Source organism: Chlorocebus sabaeus, chromosome 17 (genome assembly GCF_047675955.1).
Source record: "Chlorocebus sabaeus isolate Y175 chromosome 17, mChlSab1.0.hap1, whole genome shotgun sequence".
Taxonomy (NCBI): domain Eukaryota; kingdom Metazoa; phylum Chordata; class Mammalia; order Primates; family Cercopithecidae; genus Chlorocebus; species Chlorocebus sabaeus.
The window spans coordinates 37,345,368-37,364,707 of record NC_132920.1 but is presented as its reverse complement, the minus strand read 5'-3'; the positions used below and the strand labels follow the sequence as shown (position 1 = coordinate 37,364,707).

At 44.4% G+C, this 19,340-nt stretch overlaps 1 protein-coding gene across 2 annotated transcripts in view; it reads left to right on the top strand.

Annotated features, from left to right (window-relative positions):
* The window catches only part of TMEM217 (transmembrane protein 217), a 42,562-nt gene extending 24,401 nt beyond the window's left edge, over positions 1–18,161 (top strand). The window contains exons 1-2 of one of the 2 annotated variants that reach the window (XM_073005941.1): positions 13,866–14,955; positions 18,077–18,161. In XM_073005941.1, the coding sequence (XP_072862042.1) occupies positions 14,321–14,955; positions 18,077–18,161 (720 nt within the window). In that variant the 5' untranslated portion in view covers positions 13,866–14,320. Of the gene's footprint in view, positions 1–13,865; positions 15,832–18,076 lie in introns of those variants that run through there. The other variant, XM_038006031.2, reaches the window with a different exon arrangement.
* Positions 18,162–19,340: the final 1,179 nt, after the last annotated feature.

The window sequence follows — 19,340 nt, the reverse complement described above, 5'->3', positions numbered from 1 at the left end:
AGCTGGGACTACAGGCGCCCGCCACCTCGCCCGGCTAGTTTTTTGTATTTTTAGTAGAGACGGGGTTTCACCGTGTTAGCCAGGATGGTCTCGATCTCCTGACCTCGTGATCCGCCCGTCTCGGCCTCCCAAAGTGCTGGGATTACAGGCTTGAGCCACCGCGCCCGGCGAAAATATTGTTAAGTCAAAAATGCATTTCAGTGGCCAGGCGCAGTGGCTCACGCCTGTAATTTTAGCACTTTGGGAGGCCAAAGTAGGCGGACCATCTGAGGTCAGGAGTTTGAGACCAGCCTGGCCAACATGGAGAAACCCCACCTCTATTAAAAATACAAAAATTAGCTAGGTATGGTGGTGCATGCCTGTAATCCCAGCTACTGGGGAAGCTGAGGCAGGAGAATCACTCAAATCTGGGAGGCAGAGGTTGCAGTGAGCCAAGATCACACCACTGCACTCCGTCCTGGGTGACAGAGTGAGACTATCTCAAAAAAAAAAAAAGAAGAAAAGAAAGGAAGGAAGGAAGGAAGGAAGGAAGGAAGGAAGGAAGGAAGGAAGGAAGGAAGGAAGGAAGGAGAGAGAAAGAAAGAAAAGAAAAAAATGCATTTAATACACCTAACCTATCAAACATCATCACTTAGCCTAGCCTACCTTAAATGTACTAAGAACACTTACATTAGCCTACTCTTGGGCAAAATCATCTAATACAGAGACTATTTTATAATAATGTGTTGAATATTTCATGTAATTTGTTGAATTACTATACTGAAAGTGAAAATCAGAATGGCGGTATGGGTACTCCAAGTATTGTTTTTACTGAATGCATATCACTTTTGCACCATTGTAAAGTGGAAAAATTTTAAGTCAAACCATTGTAAGTCAGGGACCATCTGTATTGTTTATTGTCCAAAGGAAATGTGATGGTTTTTGGACTATGATGAGAGCAGTGGAGATGGTGCTACAGTTTGAACGTATATGGCCCTCCAAAATTCATATGTTGGAACTTAAATCCCAGAGTGATGGTAGTAAGAGGTGGAGCCTTTGGGAAAATGATTAAGTCATGAGGGCATCACCTTTGTGAATGAGATTAATGCCCTCGTAAAAGAGGATTCAGAGAGCTGCCTCTTGCCCTTCCACCTTCTTCCATGTGAGCATGCAGCAGCAAGATGCCACCTGAAAGCAGGGAAAGCCAGCCCTGCCGGTGCCTTAATCTTGGACTTCTCAGCCTCCAAAACTGAGAAATAAATTTCCGTTGTTTATAAATTACCCAGTCTGTAGTATTGTGTCATATTGCATGAATGGACTAAGATGGATCAGAAAAATAATGATTCAAGAGATTGGTGGGAAGGAGAGTTGATGGAACTTGGTGAGTTCTTTTGGATGTTGAGGATGAGCAAGAGGAAGGTATATGGGGAAATGGGTAGAAGAGGGTTAATATCATTTACTTAAATAAAGAAAGACCAGAGAAACAGCAGGTGGGGGCGGGAGTTTGGCACATGCTAAGTTTGAGCAGCCCCAAAAGAGTTCCCAAATGGAGGCATTCTAGTTGAATATGTCAACTGAAGCTCCAAACTGAAGACCAGATTGGATTGGGAGTCACCAGTGCAGTGGATATCGCATTTGTTCTCGGTGTAGATGGCAGCCGAACCACAGTGAGGTTACCAAAGAAGAGAGCATAAAGTGAGAACAGTGTCTTGGTTTGTGCACTGGGGGAGACTAGGCTTTAGGAATAAACAGAAGGAAGCTAATAAAGGAGCCTGAGAAAGAGTTGCCAGACAGGTGAGAGAAAAACAAGGTGAGTTTGGTGTCAGAAGTCAAGAGAAGATGTTTGAAGAGATAAGGAGTGGTCAACTGAAATGATAAATGGAAGGTTCCAGGGAGGGCAGGAGCATGGGCTCTGGAACAGAGATAACAACATGGTAGAGGAGGAAAGAGACTTCCTCTTTGTAACAAAGGAAGGGAGTGTGTATGTGGAAATGGGGTTTGTGGATTCTGAGACCAAAGGTTTGGACTAGCTGTTGCAGAGAACAGGAGAGGAAGTTAAACAGAGAAGGGTAGTAGGATTTCCCAGCAGTGTTTAGGGCCAGTTAAACTGGTGACCATTAATAGGGTATAAAACTATTGTCAGGAGGCTGAGACAGGAGAATGGCGTGAACCGAGGAGGCAGACCTTGCAGTGAGCTGAGATTGCGCCACTGCACTCCAGCGTGGACGACAGAGCGAGACTCCGTCTCAAAAAACAAAACAAAACAAAACAAAACTGTTACATAGGACCCTTAGTCTAGATTATCCTTGAAAGTTTGGAAAAAGTATATAGAAAATCCATTATGGGCAGGAGCCTTGTGGTAGAAAGTTCTCCTGACTTTCGCTATTTCAGCATGTTACTCTGTTTGTGATCTCTAATTCTATTTGCATCAACTTGGGAAAATTCTATTTTTTGGAACGAGGCGTTCTTTTGTGCCCATTAATCAAATCTATTAGCCCAGATTTAAGAATAAATTCCATTTCACCCCTCTCTCCCCCCCAGCGAAAGACTTACACAAGCAAAAAAGAAAATACCTCATAAGGTGACTTATCCTTCAGCTGCCCAGTTTCAGGGAAGGAGAAAGCAGATAATTCGGTTCATGCAAGCTTGAGGTTTTTGCCTGGGTCCCACCTCCAGAGATTCTGATTTCAGTAAGTGTGGGCTAGGGACTGAGATTCTGTAATTTTTTTTTTTTTTAGCCACACGGTAAGGAAGACCTAGGAAGCAGGGGTCTGAGGAAGAATAATGGTCTGAAAGTGGGGAGAAAATCCAGAAGCAGAGTAGCCCCATTTCCTGAAAGAAAAAAAAAATTGTAAATTTCTCTCCGCATTGAAAATATAAATATGTATATATATTATATATAAAAGATAAAAGATAAAACACCCAGGCAGCATGAGCTTTCTGGTGATTTTTTTTTTTTTTTTTTTTTTTTTTTTGAGACAGAGTCTCGCTCTGTTGTTTAAGTTAGGCTGTGGGATTAAACCAAATCAATTCAAGAACCTAGTTAAATCACTGTCACTAAATTCCATTTAATTTAGTTTAACTTAATTTTTATTTATTTGCTTTACTCCATCTCGTCACCCAGGCCGGAGTGCAGTGGCATGATCTCGGCTCACCGCAACCCCACCTCCCAGGTTCATGCCATTCTCCTGCCTCAGCCTCCTGAGTAGCTGGGACTATAGGCATACGTTACCACGCCTGGCTAATTTTTGTATTTTTAGTAAAGATGAGTTTTCACCATGTTGGCCAGGATAATCTCGATCTCCTGACCTCATTATCCGCCTGCCTCGGCCTGCCAAAGTGCTGGGACTAGAGGCGTGAGCCACCGTGCCCAGCCTGATTTCTCAAAAATTAAATGGAGGCCAGGTGTGATCACTCACGCCTGTAATCCCAGCACTTTGGGAGGCTGAGGCAGGTGGATCACTTGAGGTCAGGAGTTCAAGACCAGACTGGCCAACATGGTGAAAGCCCATCTCTACAAAAAAAAAAAAAAAAAAAAAAAAAAAAAATTAGCTGGGCGTGGTTGCTTGCACCTGTAATCCCAGCTACTTGCAAGGCTGAGGCAGGAGAATCACTTGAACCCAGGAGGTGGAGGTTGCAGTGAGCAGAGATCATGCCACTGCACTCCGGCCTGGGTGACGAGATGGAGTGAGACTCCATCTCAAAAAGCAAATAAATAAAAATTAAGTTAAACTAAATTAAATAGAATTTAGTGACAGTGATTTAACTAGGTTCTTGAATTGATTTGGTTTAATCCCACAGACTAACTTAAACAACAACGACAAAAAAAAAAAACCTTTGTGTTGTTATTTAGTTTCACTGAAAAGAAAACTCATCATTAAAACCCTTTTCAAAAAAATTAACTTAATTTTTACAAGACAACTGCCCAGCTATAGAGAGGCAATTTACCCAGGTCCAAAGAAAAATTCAAAGGCTGATCTGCTTAACTGTGTTAAGCAGAATTTTGGCCCCTTTATTGGTTTGCTAGGGCTGCTATAACTACATATCATAGAGTGGCTTAAAAATATAAATTAATTTTCTCACAATTCTTGAATTCTGAGATCAAAGTGTCAGTAGGGTTGGGTTTTTTTGAGGCTTTTCTCCTTAGTTTGTAGATAGCCACCCTCACCACCCCCGCGCCATGTTTTCACATGGTCATCCCGCTCTGTGTGTCTGTGTCCTAATCTTCTCTTCTTGTAAGAAATGTCAGATTAGGTTTGACACTAATGATATAATTTTAACTTAATTACCTCTTTAAAGACCCTACTTCTAAATTCAGTCACGTTCTGCAGTGCTGGGGGTTAGGATTTCGACATAGAATTGAAATCCCTGGCGAGGAGGGGCACAGTTCAGCCCATAACAGCCCTTATGGCCTTTGCCCCCTCGTATCACACCTGTGAGTATGCAAAATGGACTTTGCAGATGCAATTAAGGTTAAGGACCTGAAGGTAAAGAGATTATCTTGGATTATACAAGTGGGTCCAGTCTAACCACACGAACCGGTAAATGGAGAGAATTTCTCCAGTTAGAGTTTCTTTTGTGACAGAAGAAGTCAGAGAGATTCCAAGCGTGAGAAGGACTTGCTGTACCACTGCTGGCTCCGAGAGTCAAGGAGCAAGGCCTGGAAGGAGGCCTCTAAAAGTCAGGGGTGGCCCTCAGCTAACAGCCAGTAAGGAAATAGGGATCTTCGTTCTACAAATGCAAGGAACTGAATTCAGCCAACAAACTGAAGAAGGCTGGAAGGGGATTCTTCCCTAGAATTTCCCAAGAAGCGTCCCACTAGCCCAGGATATCTCCATTTCTACCTTGTAAAACCTGCAGCAGAGAAACCACCAGTTGAGTATTGAGGCAACTGGGACCAGTGACCCACAGAACTGAGATACTATTATAACTTTGTGTTGTTTTAAGCCACTCAGTTTGTGGTAATTTGTTATGGCAGCAATAGACAGCAAATCAACAACCAACTGCTGCAGAGTCAGCACATTAAGGAGAAGTACTAGAAATTAAATCTGGGCCGGGCGCGGTGGCTCAAGCCTGTCATCCCAGCACTTTGGGAGGCCGAGACGGGCGGATCACGAGGTCAGGAGATCGAGACCATCCTGGCTAACATGGTGAAACCCCGTCTCTACTAAAAATACAAAAAAATAAGCCGGGCGAGGTGGCGGGCGCCTGTAGTCCCAGCTGCTCGGGAGGCTGAGGCAGGAGAATTGCGCGAACCCGGGAGGCGGAGCTTGTAGTGAGCAGAGAGCGGGCCACTGCACTCCAGCCTGGGTGACAGAGCGAGACTCCGTCTCAAAAAAAAAAAAAAAAAAAAAAAGATATTAAATCTATAGATGACTGTAACTTAGAATGAGCCAAATAATAAAATGAATCTAATGAAGTTACTAGTAAAACTGAAAGTTGCTAGGGATCCACCCACCTTGGTCTCCCAAAGTGCTGAGATTACAAGCGTGAGCCACTGGCCTTATTATTATTTTTTGAGATGGAGTTTCACTCTTGTGAAAATTGCAACATGGCCCTCAAATATGTTTTGTCTGAACAGCACAATCTATTAAGGAAATTTGAATTCAAATACTTTCAGGCAGGTGGACACTGTCCTAATTGCTACAATCTCTACCACTCCCTAGTAACTTTTTCTTTGTTTGTTTTTTCTTTTTTGAAATGGAGTCTTGCTATGTTGCCCAGGCTGGCCTCAAACTCCTGGGTTCAAGTGATGCTCCTGCCTTAGCCTCTCAAGTAGCTGGGACTATAGGTGCAAGCCACCACACTCAGCCCTAGTATCTTCACACCCCTCAACCTCACCCATTTATTTGACTTGCCTAGCTCTGGAAGGCCTTAGAGTTTGAGACTCTTGCTTTAGAAGTCTCTTTATCTCACTTGATAGAGCAAATGTGAAATTTTCCATAACATGGAAACATTAACTTTTTTTTCTGTGTTCCTATTTGTGACTTTTTAAATCTCAGTATTGGATCATTTTTTTCCTTACAAACTCTTTTCCTATATATATATCTCAAGATACATACAAAGTCAATATTAAATTATGTTTTAATTTTGCAAATTAAAATATTTACTTCATATAAGCATATCAGTCAAATGAGATTGTGTAATAATGATAAAGATAATGATAATAATAAACATTTAGGCTGAGCGCAATGGCTCACGCCTGTAATCGCAGCACAGCATTTTGGGAGGTCGAGCCGGGTGGATCACGAGGTCAGGAGTTTGAGACCAGCCTGGCCAGCATGGTGAAACCCTATCTCTACTAAAAATACAAAATTAGCCGGGCATGGTGGTGTGTGCCTGTAGTCCCAGCTACTTGGGAGGCTGAGGCAGGAGAATTGCTTGAACCTGGGAGGCAGAGGTTGCAGTGAACTGAGATCGCGCCACTACACTCCAGCCTTGGTGACAGAGCGAGACTCCGTCTAAAAAAAAAAATTGTCTTAGCTTAGAGCAATCAAGAGTACACACTTAGAAGTTTTGCAGCATAGATGGGAAAAAGAATGGGAGAGAAGGGAAGGAAGGAGAAGAATTAAGAAAGAGAGAAAGAAGAAAGGAGAAAGGAACATAATGGCCCTGAGAGTTAGTGAGGAAGATGACTCAGATGAGACACAACGGAGGAAGAATTGCCAACATTGACCAAAGGCCTACTCTAATCAAGGCCTTACTCTAGCCAAGGCCCTCCTTAGGAGCTAGGGGATGGATGGAGTCTCTGGACTCGGTGAATTCAAAAAATACCTGAAACACACAAAGCACAAGTAGGTTGAGTATGAAGGCAAGTGATTTGGTTTGGAGGCAGAAAGTTGTGAATTCAAATCCTAATTTTGCTGCTGAGCAGATATACAGACCTGGACAAAATTAATTAGCTTCTGTAACACTCAATATCCTTATTGGTAGCCATGAAAATGATTATTATAAGTATAAAATATTTAAATAACACTTTAAGACAATATATAATAAAATATATCATAAGACAATACATGAGTTATTACCAAGTTAATTGTAAGGAAATGGTGATCTTGGGCTGGGTGCTGTGGCTCACGCCTGTAATCCCAACACTTTGGGAGGCCGAGGTGGGTGGATCACGAGGTCAGGAATTCGAGCAGCCTGACCAACATGGTGAAACCCATCTCTACTAAAAATACAAAAAAATTAGCCAGGTGTGGTTGCCTGCTCCTGTAATCCCAGCTACTCAGGAGGCTAAGGCAGGAGAATCGATTGGACCCGGGAGGCGAGATCGTGCCACTGCACTCCAGCCTGGGCGACAGAGCAAGACTCTGTCTCAAAAAAAAAAAAAAAAAAAAAAGAGAATGGTGATCTTGAGATAAAGGGGAGACATCTCTTTATGAGGAGATGGTGAAGAAGCATAGACTCAGTGAAATAAACATGTAGACAGGAGGAATCTGCTGGATTCTTCAAAAGAGCAAAGTCAAGGGAGGTGCTAGATCCCAGTGGATCACTAGTTCTTGTTCTCGTTACACTTCTTCAATAAAGAAGTTTAGGAAGTATAACATGGTACAAGCTATGCCACTGCAACAAAGAAACCCCAAAAGACAACGGCTTATTTATGATGGGAGTTTATTTCTCTCTCAAGGAGCAATGACCCACGGCTGATAGGGTAGGTCATAGATCAGTTCCAGTCATGGCTAAAGAACAGGAAGGGGGAAAGGGAGAGGGTGAGAGCACTCCTAATTCTTTTATGAGCGAGACTGTAAAGTGGCACACATCACTTCCATTAGCATCCCATTGGTCACGGGGCCACATACATCAGCAAGCGAAGCTGGGAAATGTAGTCATTAGCTGGGTGGCCATGTGTCTAGCTAAAGGTAAAAGTGAAAAGGGAGAAATGAATGTTGGGAGACAATTATCAGTCTTTGGTAGAGATAGACCAATGGGAACCCAAAATTTTAATGAGATTTTTAAGAAGTACAAAGAGGACGTTTGCTATATGTGTTAGTTGGATGGGAGGCAATGAACAACACAGGAAGGCCAATTACGACACAGTATGCCACAGGTATGAGATTAGATTACATGTCTTTTTCCACTCTTTTTATTTTTTCCTTAGGGAACTCGGGTATACAGAATTGAATTATTCATAATCCTAGGTCATAGAAAACAGTCATCATTAGTACATACATTTTTGTTCTTTTATTTACTAATTTGTTTTTTAAACTATGATGAACACTTGTGAATTTCTCATTCAATCCAAGAAACAGAATAATACCTCACAATGATCTATGTGCCCCTGCCCCGTCCCTGCCCTTTGCACTTCAGAAATAACCACAATCCGAAATTTTGTATCTATTATTCCCTTACTTTTGGTAATCTTTTTTTTCTTTTTTTTAGTCAGAGTCTTGCTCTGTCACTGAGGCTGGAGTGCAGTGGCACAGTCTTGGCTCACTGCAACCTCCGCCTCCCAGGCTCAAGTGATTCTCATGCCTCAGCCTCCCGACTAGCTGGAATTACAGGGATATGCCACCACCACACCTAGGTAATTTTTGGGTTTTGTTTTTATATTTTTTTTTTTTTGGAGAGATGGGCCATGTTGGGCAGGTTGGTCTTGAACTCCTGTACTCAAGCGATTCACCTGCCTCAGCCTCCCAAAGTGCTGGGATTACAGGCATAAGCCATCATGCCTGGTCTTCCCTTACTTTTGTAATAAAGTTTTATTCACATATATATGTATGGCCAAAAAATATATTCTTAAATTTTACTTAGTTTTGATTTTTATGAAAATGTTATCATCATACGATGTGCTCTCAATCTTGAAAAATATTTTAGAAAAATATTTACAGTGGCTTATGCCTGTAATCCCAACTGCTCAGAAGGCTGAGGTGGGAGGGTGACTTGAGGCCAGGAATTCGAGACCAGCCTGGGCAACATGGCGAGATGCTGTCACCCAGGCTGGAGTGCAGTGGCGTGATCTCGGCTCACTGCAAGCTCTGCCGCCCAGGTTCACGCCATTCTCCTGCCTCAGCCTCTGGAGTAGCTGGGACCACAGGCACCTGCCACCACATCTATAATTTTTAAATATTTTTAGTAGAGACAGGGTTTCACTGTGTTAGCCAGGGTGGTCTCCATCTCCTGACCTCTTGATCCGCCCGCCTCGGCCTCCCAAAGTGCTGGAATTACAGGCACGAGCCACCGCACCCAGCCAAAAAAAATTTTTTTTTAATGAGCTGCATGTGGTAGTGTGCACCTGTGGTCCCAGCTAGTTAAAAGGCTGAGGCAGGAGGCTCTGCTGAGCTCAGGAGTTTGCGGCTGCAGTGAGCTATGATTGCATTACTCCACTCTGGCCTGGGCGACACAGCAAGACTCCATTTCTATAAAAAAAAAAAAAATATATATATATATATATATATATATATAAATAAGAAAAATAGGCTAGGCGCAGTGGCTCACACCTGTAATCCCAGCACTTTGGGAGGCTGAGGTGGCAGATCACCTGAGGTCAGGAGTTTGAGACCAGCCTGACCAACATTGTGAAACCCCGTCTCTACTAAAAATGCAAAAATTAGCTGGGCGTGGTAGCACACGCCTGTAATCCCAGCTACTTGAGAGGCTGAGGCAGGATAATTGCTTGAACCCGGGAGGCAGAGGTTGTGGTGAGCCGAGATCACGCCACTGTACTGCAACCTGGGCGACAGAGCAAAATTCTGTTTCAAAAAAGAAAAAAAATATTTTAGTTGAGTATAGAATCCTAGGTTGGCAGGGTTTTTTGTTTGTTTGTTTTGCTTTGTTTAGCACAATTAAAATATTATTCCATGGGATTTTTGTTTCCTGTAGAAGTCTATAACTGTTGGTCTTTTAAATAAAAGTCCATTGGCTGCTTTTGAGATTTTCTTTTTGTGTGTGGTGTTCGATAGTTTGAGTACCATATGTTTTGTGTAGATTTTCTTTCATTTATCCTTCTAGCAATCAGGTTTCTTGAATCTGTGCATTGGTGTTTTTTTTCAGTTGTGCAAATCCTCAGCTATTTTCTCTGTAAATAGCTACCTCCATTTTGTCTCATCTCTCTTTCTCTATCAGAACATCTTATTATATTTTTCATGTTTCTTAACTTCTCATTCATATTTTACATCTTTTTGTCTCCCTGTGCTACATTCTGGATAATTTCTCGTGATTTATCTTCTGTTTCCTGGTTAACTAATTATTCCTTAATCCGTGTCCAACCTGCTACCATTTATGTCCACTGAATTTTTAATTTCAGATACTGAGTTTTTCATCTCTAGAAATTCTATTTGGTTCTTTTTCAAATCAGCTAGTGATGGCAGAGGCTGCTGCCATCACTCCGGCTGTCACCCCAACTGCAGCAAAGAGGCGCGGCTGGGGCTGCACACTCCATAGAGCTGGTGGAAGCCCGGCCCGTTCTGAGTTAAGGCGGGAGCTCCCCGGGTGCTACTGTAGCCGCCCACACCACAGCCGTAGACCCCGCCTCCGGCTGTACGCAGCAAGCAGGAGCCCCGCCCTCTTTGGCGGGCCGCAGCTGCCCAAACTGTGGCTGTGGATCCAAGCTTCCCTGTGCTCTTGGAGGAGGGCCGGGAATAGGCAGGATCTGCCCTCCCAGGTGCAGCTGCAGCTGCCAGGACCCACGGCTGCAGACCTGGGCCTCCCACTTCACTGAGCAGGCAGGAGCCGAGGACTAATAGGAGCTCCCAGGTGCAGCTGCGGCTGCCCTCCCAGGTGCAAGACCCGGGCGTCTCTGCAGCCTGCACCCTCGGGGGCCCCAGAAGGACCCGCTCCCCGGCCTCCTCTCATCCCTGCAGGCTCCGGAATGTCTGCTCCCGCTGCCTGGTCTCTCTCCAATCCCGGCACCTGTTCAAATCTCAGAGCCGGATTGGGGCAGACCCTTGAGGGGCCACGAATGGCAGCGGGAGGCATACTGATTCCTGGGTGGAAGAGGGCGGGTCCTCAGTAAGGCCCCACTGCAGGCCAGGGAGAGCCTGAAGGCTGGGGCCAGGCCGCCAGTCCTGCAGACCTGAGTGGGAACTCGTGGTGCCTCTTCCAGCCTGCCCATGGCCGCCCATGGACCAATCTGCATGCACTTCCTCCCCTCTGAGGTCCATGAAAGACCTGGGCTTAGCCAGAGCAGGGCAGAGGATGGCTAGAGTATGAAGAGGGCAGAGAGATGATAGGACGACCAGCTGCAAAGAGGAGCTATCCTCTCTGCTGATAGCAGGAGACAATGGGAGGACCAGCTACAGAGAGGAACTACCCTCTCTTCTGAGAGCATCAGAGACCTGCAGAGACGTCAGGACTATCAGCTGCATAGAGGAGCAACCCCCTCCAGGACCTTCTCCCTGCTGAGAGCAGCAGATATTGGCATGACTTGCCTACAGAGAGGAGCTACCCACTGCGAGTCTCCTTTGAGCTGATGAGCACTTAAAGCTCATCTTCATCTTGTTTACCCTTCTCTTGTCTGTGTACCTCATCTTGGACACAGAACAAGAACTCAGGCAAAGGTGCCTCTGGCCACAGAGGTTTCTAGCCTTTTTGAGGGACTTCTCAAAAAAAAAAAAAAAAAAAAAAAAAAAAAAAAAAAAAAAAAAAAATTCTACTTACATGACATAACCAGAGTAGTCAAATTAATAGAAACAGAAAGTAGAATGATAGTTTCTAGGAGCTGGGGCAGGGGGAAATGGGAATTTGTTGCTTAATGGGTGTACAGTTTCAGTTTTGCAAGATGAAAGAGTTCTAGAGATTGTACAACAAAATGAATATACTTAACACTACTAAACTGTCTACTTAAAAATGGTTAAGACGTAAAATTTTATCTTGTGTATATTATATATCTGTGTATTATATGTGCATGAATTACACTACAATAAAAGTAAAACAAAAATTTTAAATAATGCAAAAATATAGTAACCATAGTTGTTTTATGATCAGATACTACTGCAGTTCCGTTTTGCTATCTGTTGTTTCAGCTGGTTCTCACAATGCCTTGTTCCTTACGTGCTTGGTTATTTTTCACTATATACTTGTCCTTGTCCCCGAAAAACTGCTGATGAAAATTCATGGAGAATGAAGACCAGCATAAAAGTACAATCCTCCAGAGAGGGTTTGAGTTTGCTTCTGCCAGACACTTAGACACACTTTCAGTTTAGGACTACTTTAAACTAGATTTATCACTTAAAGTTAAAAAAAAATACTTCATGTAATGTGGACTATAAATCTACCAAAAAAAAAAAAAAGCCAGTTATGATTACAATGTCTCAAGGAGAGTTTTCTCCCTACATGCTCAGTGTAGTTAACAAGCCAACTTTTCTTGGAGTTTCCTGGCAGAAAGATGTAGGGGAGGTTTACTTCTGATTCACCTTTCCCCAAATCGTAGGCCTCTGGGGATGCTCACAACTAATACAGGAAAGACTCCTCACCTTGGTGGACCCTGAGCTTTGATTTCATTCTTCTTTACCCTGCATTGCTGTCATAATGAAATCCAAGTTTGCCTAGATTGGCAAATAACCTCAGAGCAAAATTTACTTCCTTCCACTTGGGCAGCACTTCTATACTTTATATTTTTTAACTATTTTATCCAGCATTTTAAGTTGCTTTTTAGCAACATGTCAGCCCAAATAACCTAACCAGTCAGAAGTCCCTCTACTTTATTTCCTGTTTCATTGACTTATGCTTTTCTATTTATTTTCTTCCTCCTACTTTTGTATTGTTGTTATTTTCCCTCTAACTTCTTGAGTTGAATACTTAGCTCATTATTGCATTTTCTTTTCTATTATAAAGCTAGTCTACCTTAAGGCTTTAAATTTCCTTTACAGTATACATCTTTCATTGTAATCCATATTTTGATATGTAGTAGAGAAGCGATTGCCCGAAGCCAGTTGGTGTCCACCTGTTTTTATCATCTCCACCCAACAGGGTTCTTGTGCTGCCCTGGTTATATTCTGAAACATCTGCATTCAGGTCTGAACGAGTACAGGCAATTTTCACCATCTGGGCAGCAATGGTAGCCCAAGGCAATGCTAGGAGAATTAACAGCATAATTTTTCTTCTTTTTTCTTTTTTTTATTTTTTTTTGAGAAGGAGTCTCACTCTGTGGCCCAGGCTGAAGTGCAGTGGCGCGATCTCAGCTCACTGCAAGCTCCGCCTCCTGGGTTCATGCCATTCTCCTGCCTCAGCCTCCAAGTAGCTGGGACTACAGGCGCGCACCACCACACCCAGCTAATTTTTTGCATTTTTAGTAGAGACGGGGTTTCACCGTGTTAGCCAGGATGGTCTCAATCTCCTGACCTCGTGATCTGCCCGCCTCGGCCTCCCAAAGTGCTGGGATTACAGGCGTAAGCCACTGCACCCGGCTTCTTTTTTTGATACAGGGTCTTGCTCTGTCACCCAGGCTGGAGTGCAGTGGCACGATCTCAGCTCACTGCAGCCTTGACTTCCTGGGCTCAAACAATCCTCCCACTTCACCCTCCGGAGTAGCTGGAACTACAGGCTTGCACCACCATGCCTGGCTAATTTTTGTAGAGATGGGGTTTTACCATGTTTCCCAGGCTGGTTTTGAACTGCTGGACTCAAGCAGTCTTCACACCTCAGCCTCCCAAAGTGCTGGGATTACAGGCATGAGCCACCGTGCCCAGCTAAGAGCATAATTTAAGCCATCTTTTTCTAACTCAGCTTTTTCCAACACTGGCTACCTATGAAAATTAGTAGGAAGTTTTGAAAAATACTGCTGCCTGGGTCCCAAACAGAGAATGTTGTGATTGGTCTGGGGTGGGGCCTGGACTTGAGTACTTTTGGGGATTCTAAGGTGAATCCAGGGTTGAGAACCACTGCTGTAATTTTTTTTTTTTTTTTTTTTTTTGAGACGGAGTCTCGCTCTGCCGCCCAAGCTGGAGTGCAGTGGCGTGATCTCGGCTCACTGCACGTCCGCCTCCCGGGTTCATGCCATTCTCTTGCCTCAGCCTCCTGAGTAGCTGGGACTACAGGCGCCCGCCACCGCGCCCAGCTAATTTTTTGTATTTTTAGTAGAGACGGGGTTTCACCGTGTTAGCCAGCATGGTCTCGATCTCCTGACCTCGTGACCCACCCGTCTCGGCCTCCCAAAGTGCTGGGATTACAGGCGTGAGCCACCGCGCCCGGCCCCACTGCTGTAATTTTATTTGGTCATTGCCACCGACTTGACTGAATCCTCTCTCTTCCCCACCCCCAATCCATTTTAAACAGCCTCTGTCTTCCCAAGACTATAGTTTCTTGGTTTTCATATTGCTGTCTATGTTTCTCCAAGGTGGACTGGGAAAGGAGGCAGAACCTTGGTAATTTACCATGTTGGCAGGAACTAGAATTCCCCCTCATGTTGTCTGTCTTCACAGGAGGTCTCGGCGTGAAACAGCAGCAGTGGTGTGGGATGACTGCCAAAATGGGCACCGTGTTGGCAGGGGTCTTCACCATCATGGCCGTACACATGTATCTCATCTTTGAACATAATCACCTAGGGCATGGCAACTGCACTGAGATCATACTAAAGTACGAGAGTGCAAGTGGCATCATAAATGACTTCATCATCTGCTGGAGTTTTAAAATCGTCCTCTTCCTCTCTTTCATCACCATCATCATCAGCTGCTTCCTCCTGTACTCAGTGTATGCCCAGATCTTCAGGGGCCTGGTCATCTACGTTGCCTGGATTTTTTTCTATGAAACCGTAAACGTCGTAATACAAATCCTCACCAATGACGACTTCAGCGTTACAGAGGTCAGAATCATGCGCTGGTTTGGCTTGGTGTCTCGTACCATCATGCACTGTTTCTGGACGTTCTTTGTCATCACCTATGCCCGCATAACCTACAAAAACCAGAGCCAGGGCAATATAATTTCCTACAAGAGACGAATTTCTACAGCGGAGGCTCTCCACAGCAGAAATAAAAGATTATCAGTTTTGGGTGGGCTCAGTGGCTCATACCTGGAATCCCAGCGCTTTGGAAGGCAGAGGTAGGTGGATCGCCTGAGGTCAGGAGTTCAAGACCAGCCTGGCCAATATGGCAAAACCCCGTCTCTACTTTAAAAAGTAGAAAATTATCCAGGTGTGGCAGCACACGCCTGTAATCCCAGCTACTTGGGAGGCTGAGACTGGAGAATCACTTGACCTGGAGGTGGAGGTTGCAGTGAGCCGAGATCACACCACTGCACTTCAGCCTGGGTGACAGAGCAAGACTCTGTCTAAAAAAAAAAAAAAAAAAAAAATTAGCAGCTTTATTCACCACTATAAGCAATCATGTTGGCCCTTTTCTTTCCCCTGAGAGGTAGGTATCTCAGGTTCCCGGTGCAGTTCTATTTCCTTTTCTTCCCCCTACTTTTGCTTAGCAGTTCCGCAAGTAGAAACCCTACTGCCACTCTTTCAGGTGAACGTGGAGAGAAAATGTGATTATAATCACAACTGGAACATCCTGCTCATTGAGGGTATTTAGTTAAAGGATATTGTGATTTATCAAACCTTCTGTGAACTCCACCTTTCTATCACCTGATGGGTCAAAATGAACAGAGTAAGATGAAGCTGAATTGCAGTATGGCAATCCTTTTTTCTTGGCATCTTCATTAGCCTTCAATCCACAGCTCTTTAACCCTGGGATAAGCAAATCTGTATTTATACCTCAGATTTTTGTAGCACAAAGGATGTTGTTGGTCCTGGGGTGGGTTTGTGCTATGATTTCCCCACTATTCTTCTGTTTTTTTCCAGATAAGAAAAATAATAAAAATAGAGAAAATTCGTCTGTCTTGAATTTCCCCACCCTTCCCAAATTTGTCAAGGAGTGTGAAAGGCACTTCCTTAATCAAAAGATATATGTTAAACATATTTCTGTATCTGTCGCTGTGCTGTACTCTGTAGTGTGAACACTGTACTGAACATTGTGTATACACCATATACAAAAATGTATAAGACATGAATGACTATGAGAATTTTGTAGTTTAGTGGAAGAAAGTAAATTATTGTTTATGAATCAATTAGCCAATCATATAAGACAGTATATGATTACATACTATCACAAATAAACAGACATCACTTTGCATTCAGGTTCAGAGGCTGTCCAAAGCACGTTTTTTATTTTTGAGACCGAGTCTCGCTCTGTCGCCCAGGCTGGAGTGCAATGGTGCGACCTCGGCTCAGTGCAACCCCTGCCTCCTGGGTTTAAGCGATTCTCCAGCTTCAGCCTCCCGAGTAGCTGGGATTACTGGCACAGGCCACCACGCCCAGCTAATTTTTGTATTTTTAGTAGAGGCAGGGTTTCACCATGTTGGTCAGGCTGGTCTTGAACTCCTGACCTTAGATGATCCACCTGCCTCAGCCTCCCAAAGTGCTGGGAGTACAGGCGTGAGTCACCTACTGCTGCTATAGTAACTGAGTAATTTATAAAGAGCTGAGATTTATTTTCTCACACTTTTGGAGGCTAGAAGTTCAATACCAAGGTGCCAATAGGTTTGGTGTCTGGTAAGGGCCTGCTCTCTCTGCTTCCAAATGGTGCCTTGTTTCTGTGTCCTCCAGAGGGCACAAACACTGTCCTTACATGGCAGAAGGGATGGAGAGGCAAAATAAACTAGCTAGTTCCCTCCTGCCCCTTTATAAGGTCACTTATTCCATTCATGAGAGCTCTGCCCTTATGATTTAATCATCTCCTAAAGGCCCCATCTTTTAATGCTGTTGCATTAGGGAATAAGTTTCAACATGAATTTTGGAAGGCACAAACAGTCAAACCATAGTACTCACCATTTGCCAGGCTGTACTCATCATTGTCTTCCCCGCGCCCATCCTGAGTGCTCTCCTGCCCCTGTGCTCCTCACCTCAGAGGATGGGCTGTCCTCCATCCAGGTGCTCATCCCAGACTCCTTTTCCCACAGCCCCAGGCCCCAAATCTGTGCCCCAACATCCATCTGCTGCCTTACTTCACCTTATTTCCTTCCATGGCCTCTCAACTACTCTGTCTACCTCCACCTTTGATCCCTTTCTGACCCATGGCCCTCATAGCACCAAGAAAGATTTTTCTGAAATGCAAATAGGGCCAGGCGCAGGGGCTCACGTCTGTAATCCCAATACTTTTGGAGGCCAAAGCGGGTGGATCTCTTGAGGTCAGGAGTTCAAGACCAAGCTGGCCAACATGATGAGACTCCTTCTCTACTAAAACTACCAAAATTAGGCGGGTACAGTGACGGGCACCTGTAATCCCAGCTACTCGGGAGGCTGAGGCAGGAGAATCGCTTGAACTTGGGAGATGGAGGTTGCAGTGAGCCATAATTGCGCCACTACACTCCAGCCTGGGCAACAGAGTGAGACTTTGTTTCATAAATAAATAAATAAATAAATAAATAAATAAATAAATAAAATGCAAATCTGATTATGTCTGTCTGTCTGTCTGTCTCTCTCTCACACACACACACACCCCCATACCCACACACGTACACACCCTGAAGAACCTCTCCTTTACCTTTCAGAGAAACATCCACATGGCTGGTAGCAGGTAAGGATCATTCCTGATCTGGCCCCTGCCAACCTATACAGCCTTCCCCTCTGCTCAAGCTAAGCCAAACTTGCTGTTTCCAAAATGGCTTTTGCCTGTCCCTGTGCCTACCCCTTTGTGTTGTCCCCTTTGCTTGGGGTGAAGTCCCTCCTTTTTCTGCCTAGTTAATGCCCGTGTCTTTTAAGACCCAAGCTCAGCTATTGCCTACTCCAGAAAGCCTCCCCGATTTTCATCCAATGATTTTCATCTCTCTCATTGTTACATCTTGACAACACTGAGCCATCTCTTCCTCTATCACATTTATCACATTGCACTTTAAGTTTTCTTTTTTCTTTTTTTAGATGGAGTCTCGCTCTGTAGCTCAGGCTGTAGTGCAGTGGTGTGATATCAGCTCCCTGCAACTTCTGCCTCCCGGGTCCTGGTTAAGCAATTATTCTGCCTCAGCCTCCCAAGTAGTTGGCGCGTGCCACCACGCCCAGCTAATTTTGGTATTTTTAGTACAGATGAGGTTTCACCATGTTGGCTAGGCTGGTCTTGAACTCCTGACCTCGTGATCCGCCTGCCTCATGTTTTCTTTTTTATTAATTAAAAGCAATTTCTAGTCATTTGTTTTTTTATTTGTCTAACTTCCACACTAGCATATTTACCTGCTTATCTCCAGTGCCAAGCTCATCCCCCAGCACCTAGTAGATACACAATAGATGTTTGCTGAGTGAGTGTTGAACGAATAGAATGTACCAGAAGACCTTGGCCAGTGGCAGAAAGAGAAGTTAGGCCATTATTATAGTGACTCAGGAGAGAGGTGCCAAGGGTGGAGACCAAGGCTGGGACAGCAGAGCTGTGGAACCAGTGGGGTTTATATAGACATTTCCTTGAAACTTGCAACATAGACATAAAGCAAAGGAGTAAAACTGTGTGGTTCAGGGCCGTACTTTTAGATGATTCAGGTGAGTACCCCATGGGTAGTGGCTGCTCTGAAGGCTGCCCTGTGAACCGAGCAGAGGTGAGGTTTCATTGGCGCAGACGGGGAAGTATGAGTGCAGCTATTCACCAGACAACACATTGCCTCCCTCCTGGGCCCTCCAGCCAGGTTCTAGGGTGCACTGAGAGTTTTGTGTATCCGGAGTCACACAGGGTTGGGAGGATGGTGGGGAATAAAATATAAGAATATTTGGGATGAATCTGGAAAACCCGATGCTAAGTGAAGTAAGCCAGATACCAAAGGACAAATGCTGTATGATTCTGTTTATATGAGACACCTAGAGCAGGCATATTCATAGAGACAGCAAGAAAAATGGTTAGTAGGGACCGGGGGAAGAGGGGAACGGGGAGTTGATGTTTATAACGGGTACATAGTTTTTGGTGGGGATGATGAAAAAGTTCTGGAGATGGCCGGGCATAGTGGCTCATGCCTGCAATCCCAGCACTTTGGGAGACTGAAGCGGGAGGATCACTTGTGGTCAGGGGTTCAAGACCAGCCTGGCCAACATGGTGAAACCCTGTCTCTACTAAAAATACAAAAATTAGCTGGGCATGCTTGTGCATGCTTGTAATCCCAGCTACTTGGGAGGCTAAGGCAGGAGAATCGCTTGATCCTGGGAGGCAGAGGTTGCAGTGATCCAAGATCGTGCCACTGCACTCCAGCCTGGGTGACAGAGCAAGACTGTCGAGCGAGGGAGAGAGAGAGAGAGAGAGAAAGGAAGTTCTGGAGATGAATAGCGATATGCTTGCACGACAATGTAGCAAATGTACTTAATGTCACTGAATTGCACCTTCAAAAAGGGCTAAAGTGGCGAATTTCACATTCTGTATGTTTTACTGTATTTGGAGTTGATCCAGTGAGTGAAGAGGAGAGGACAGGAGAGA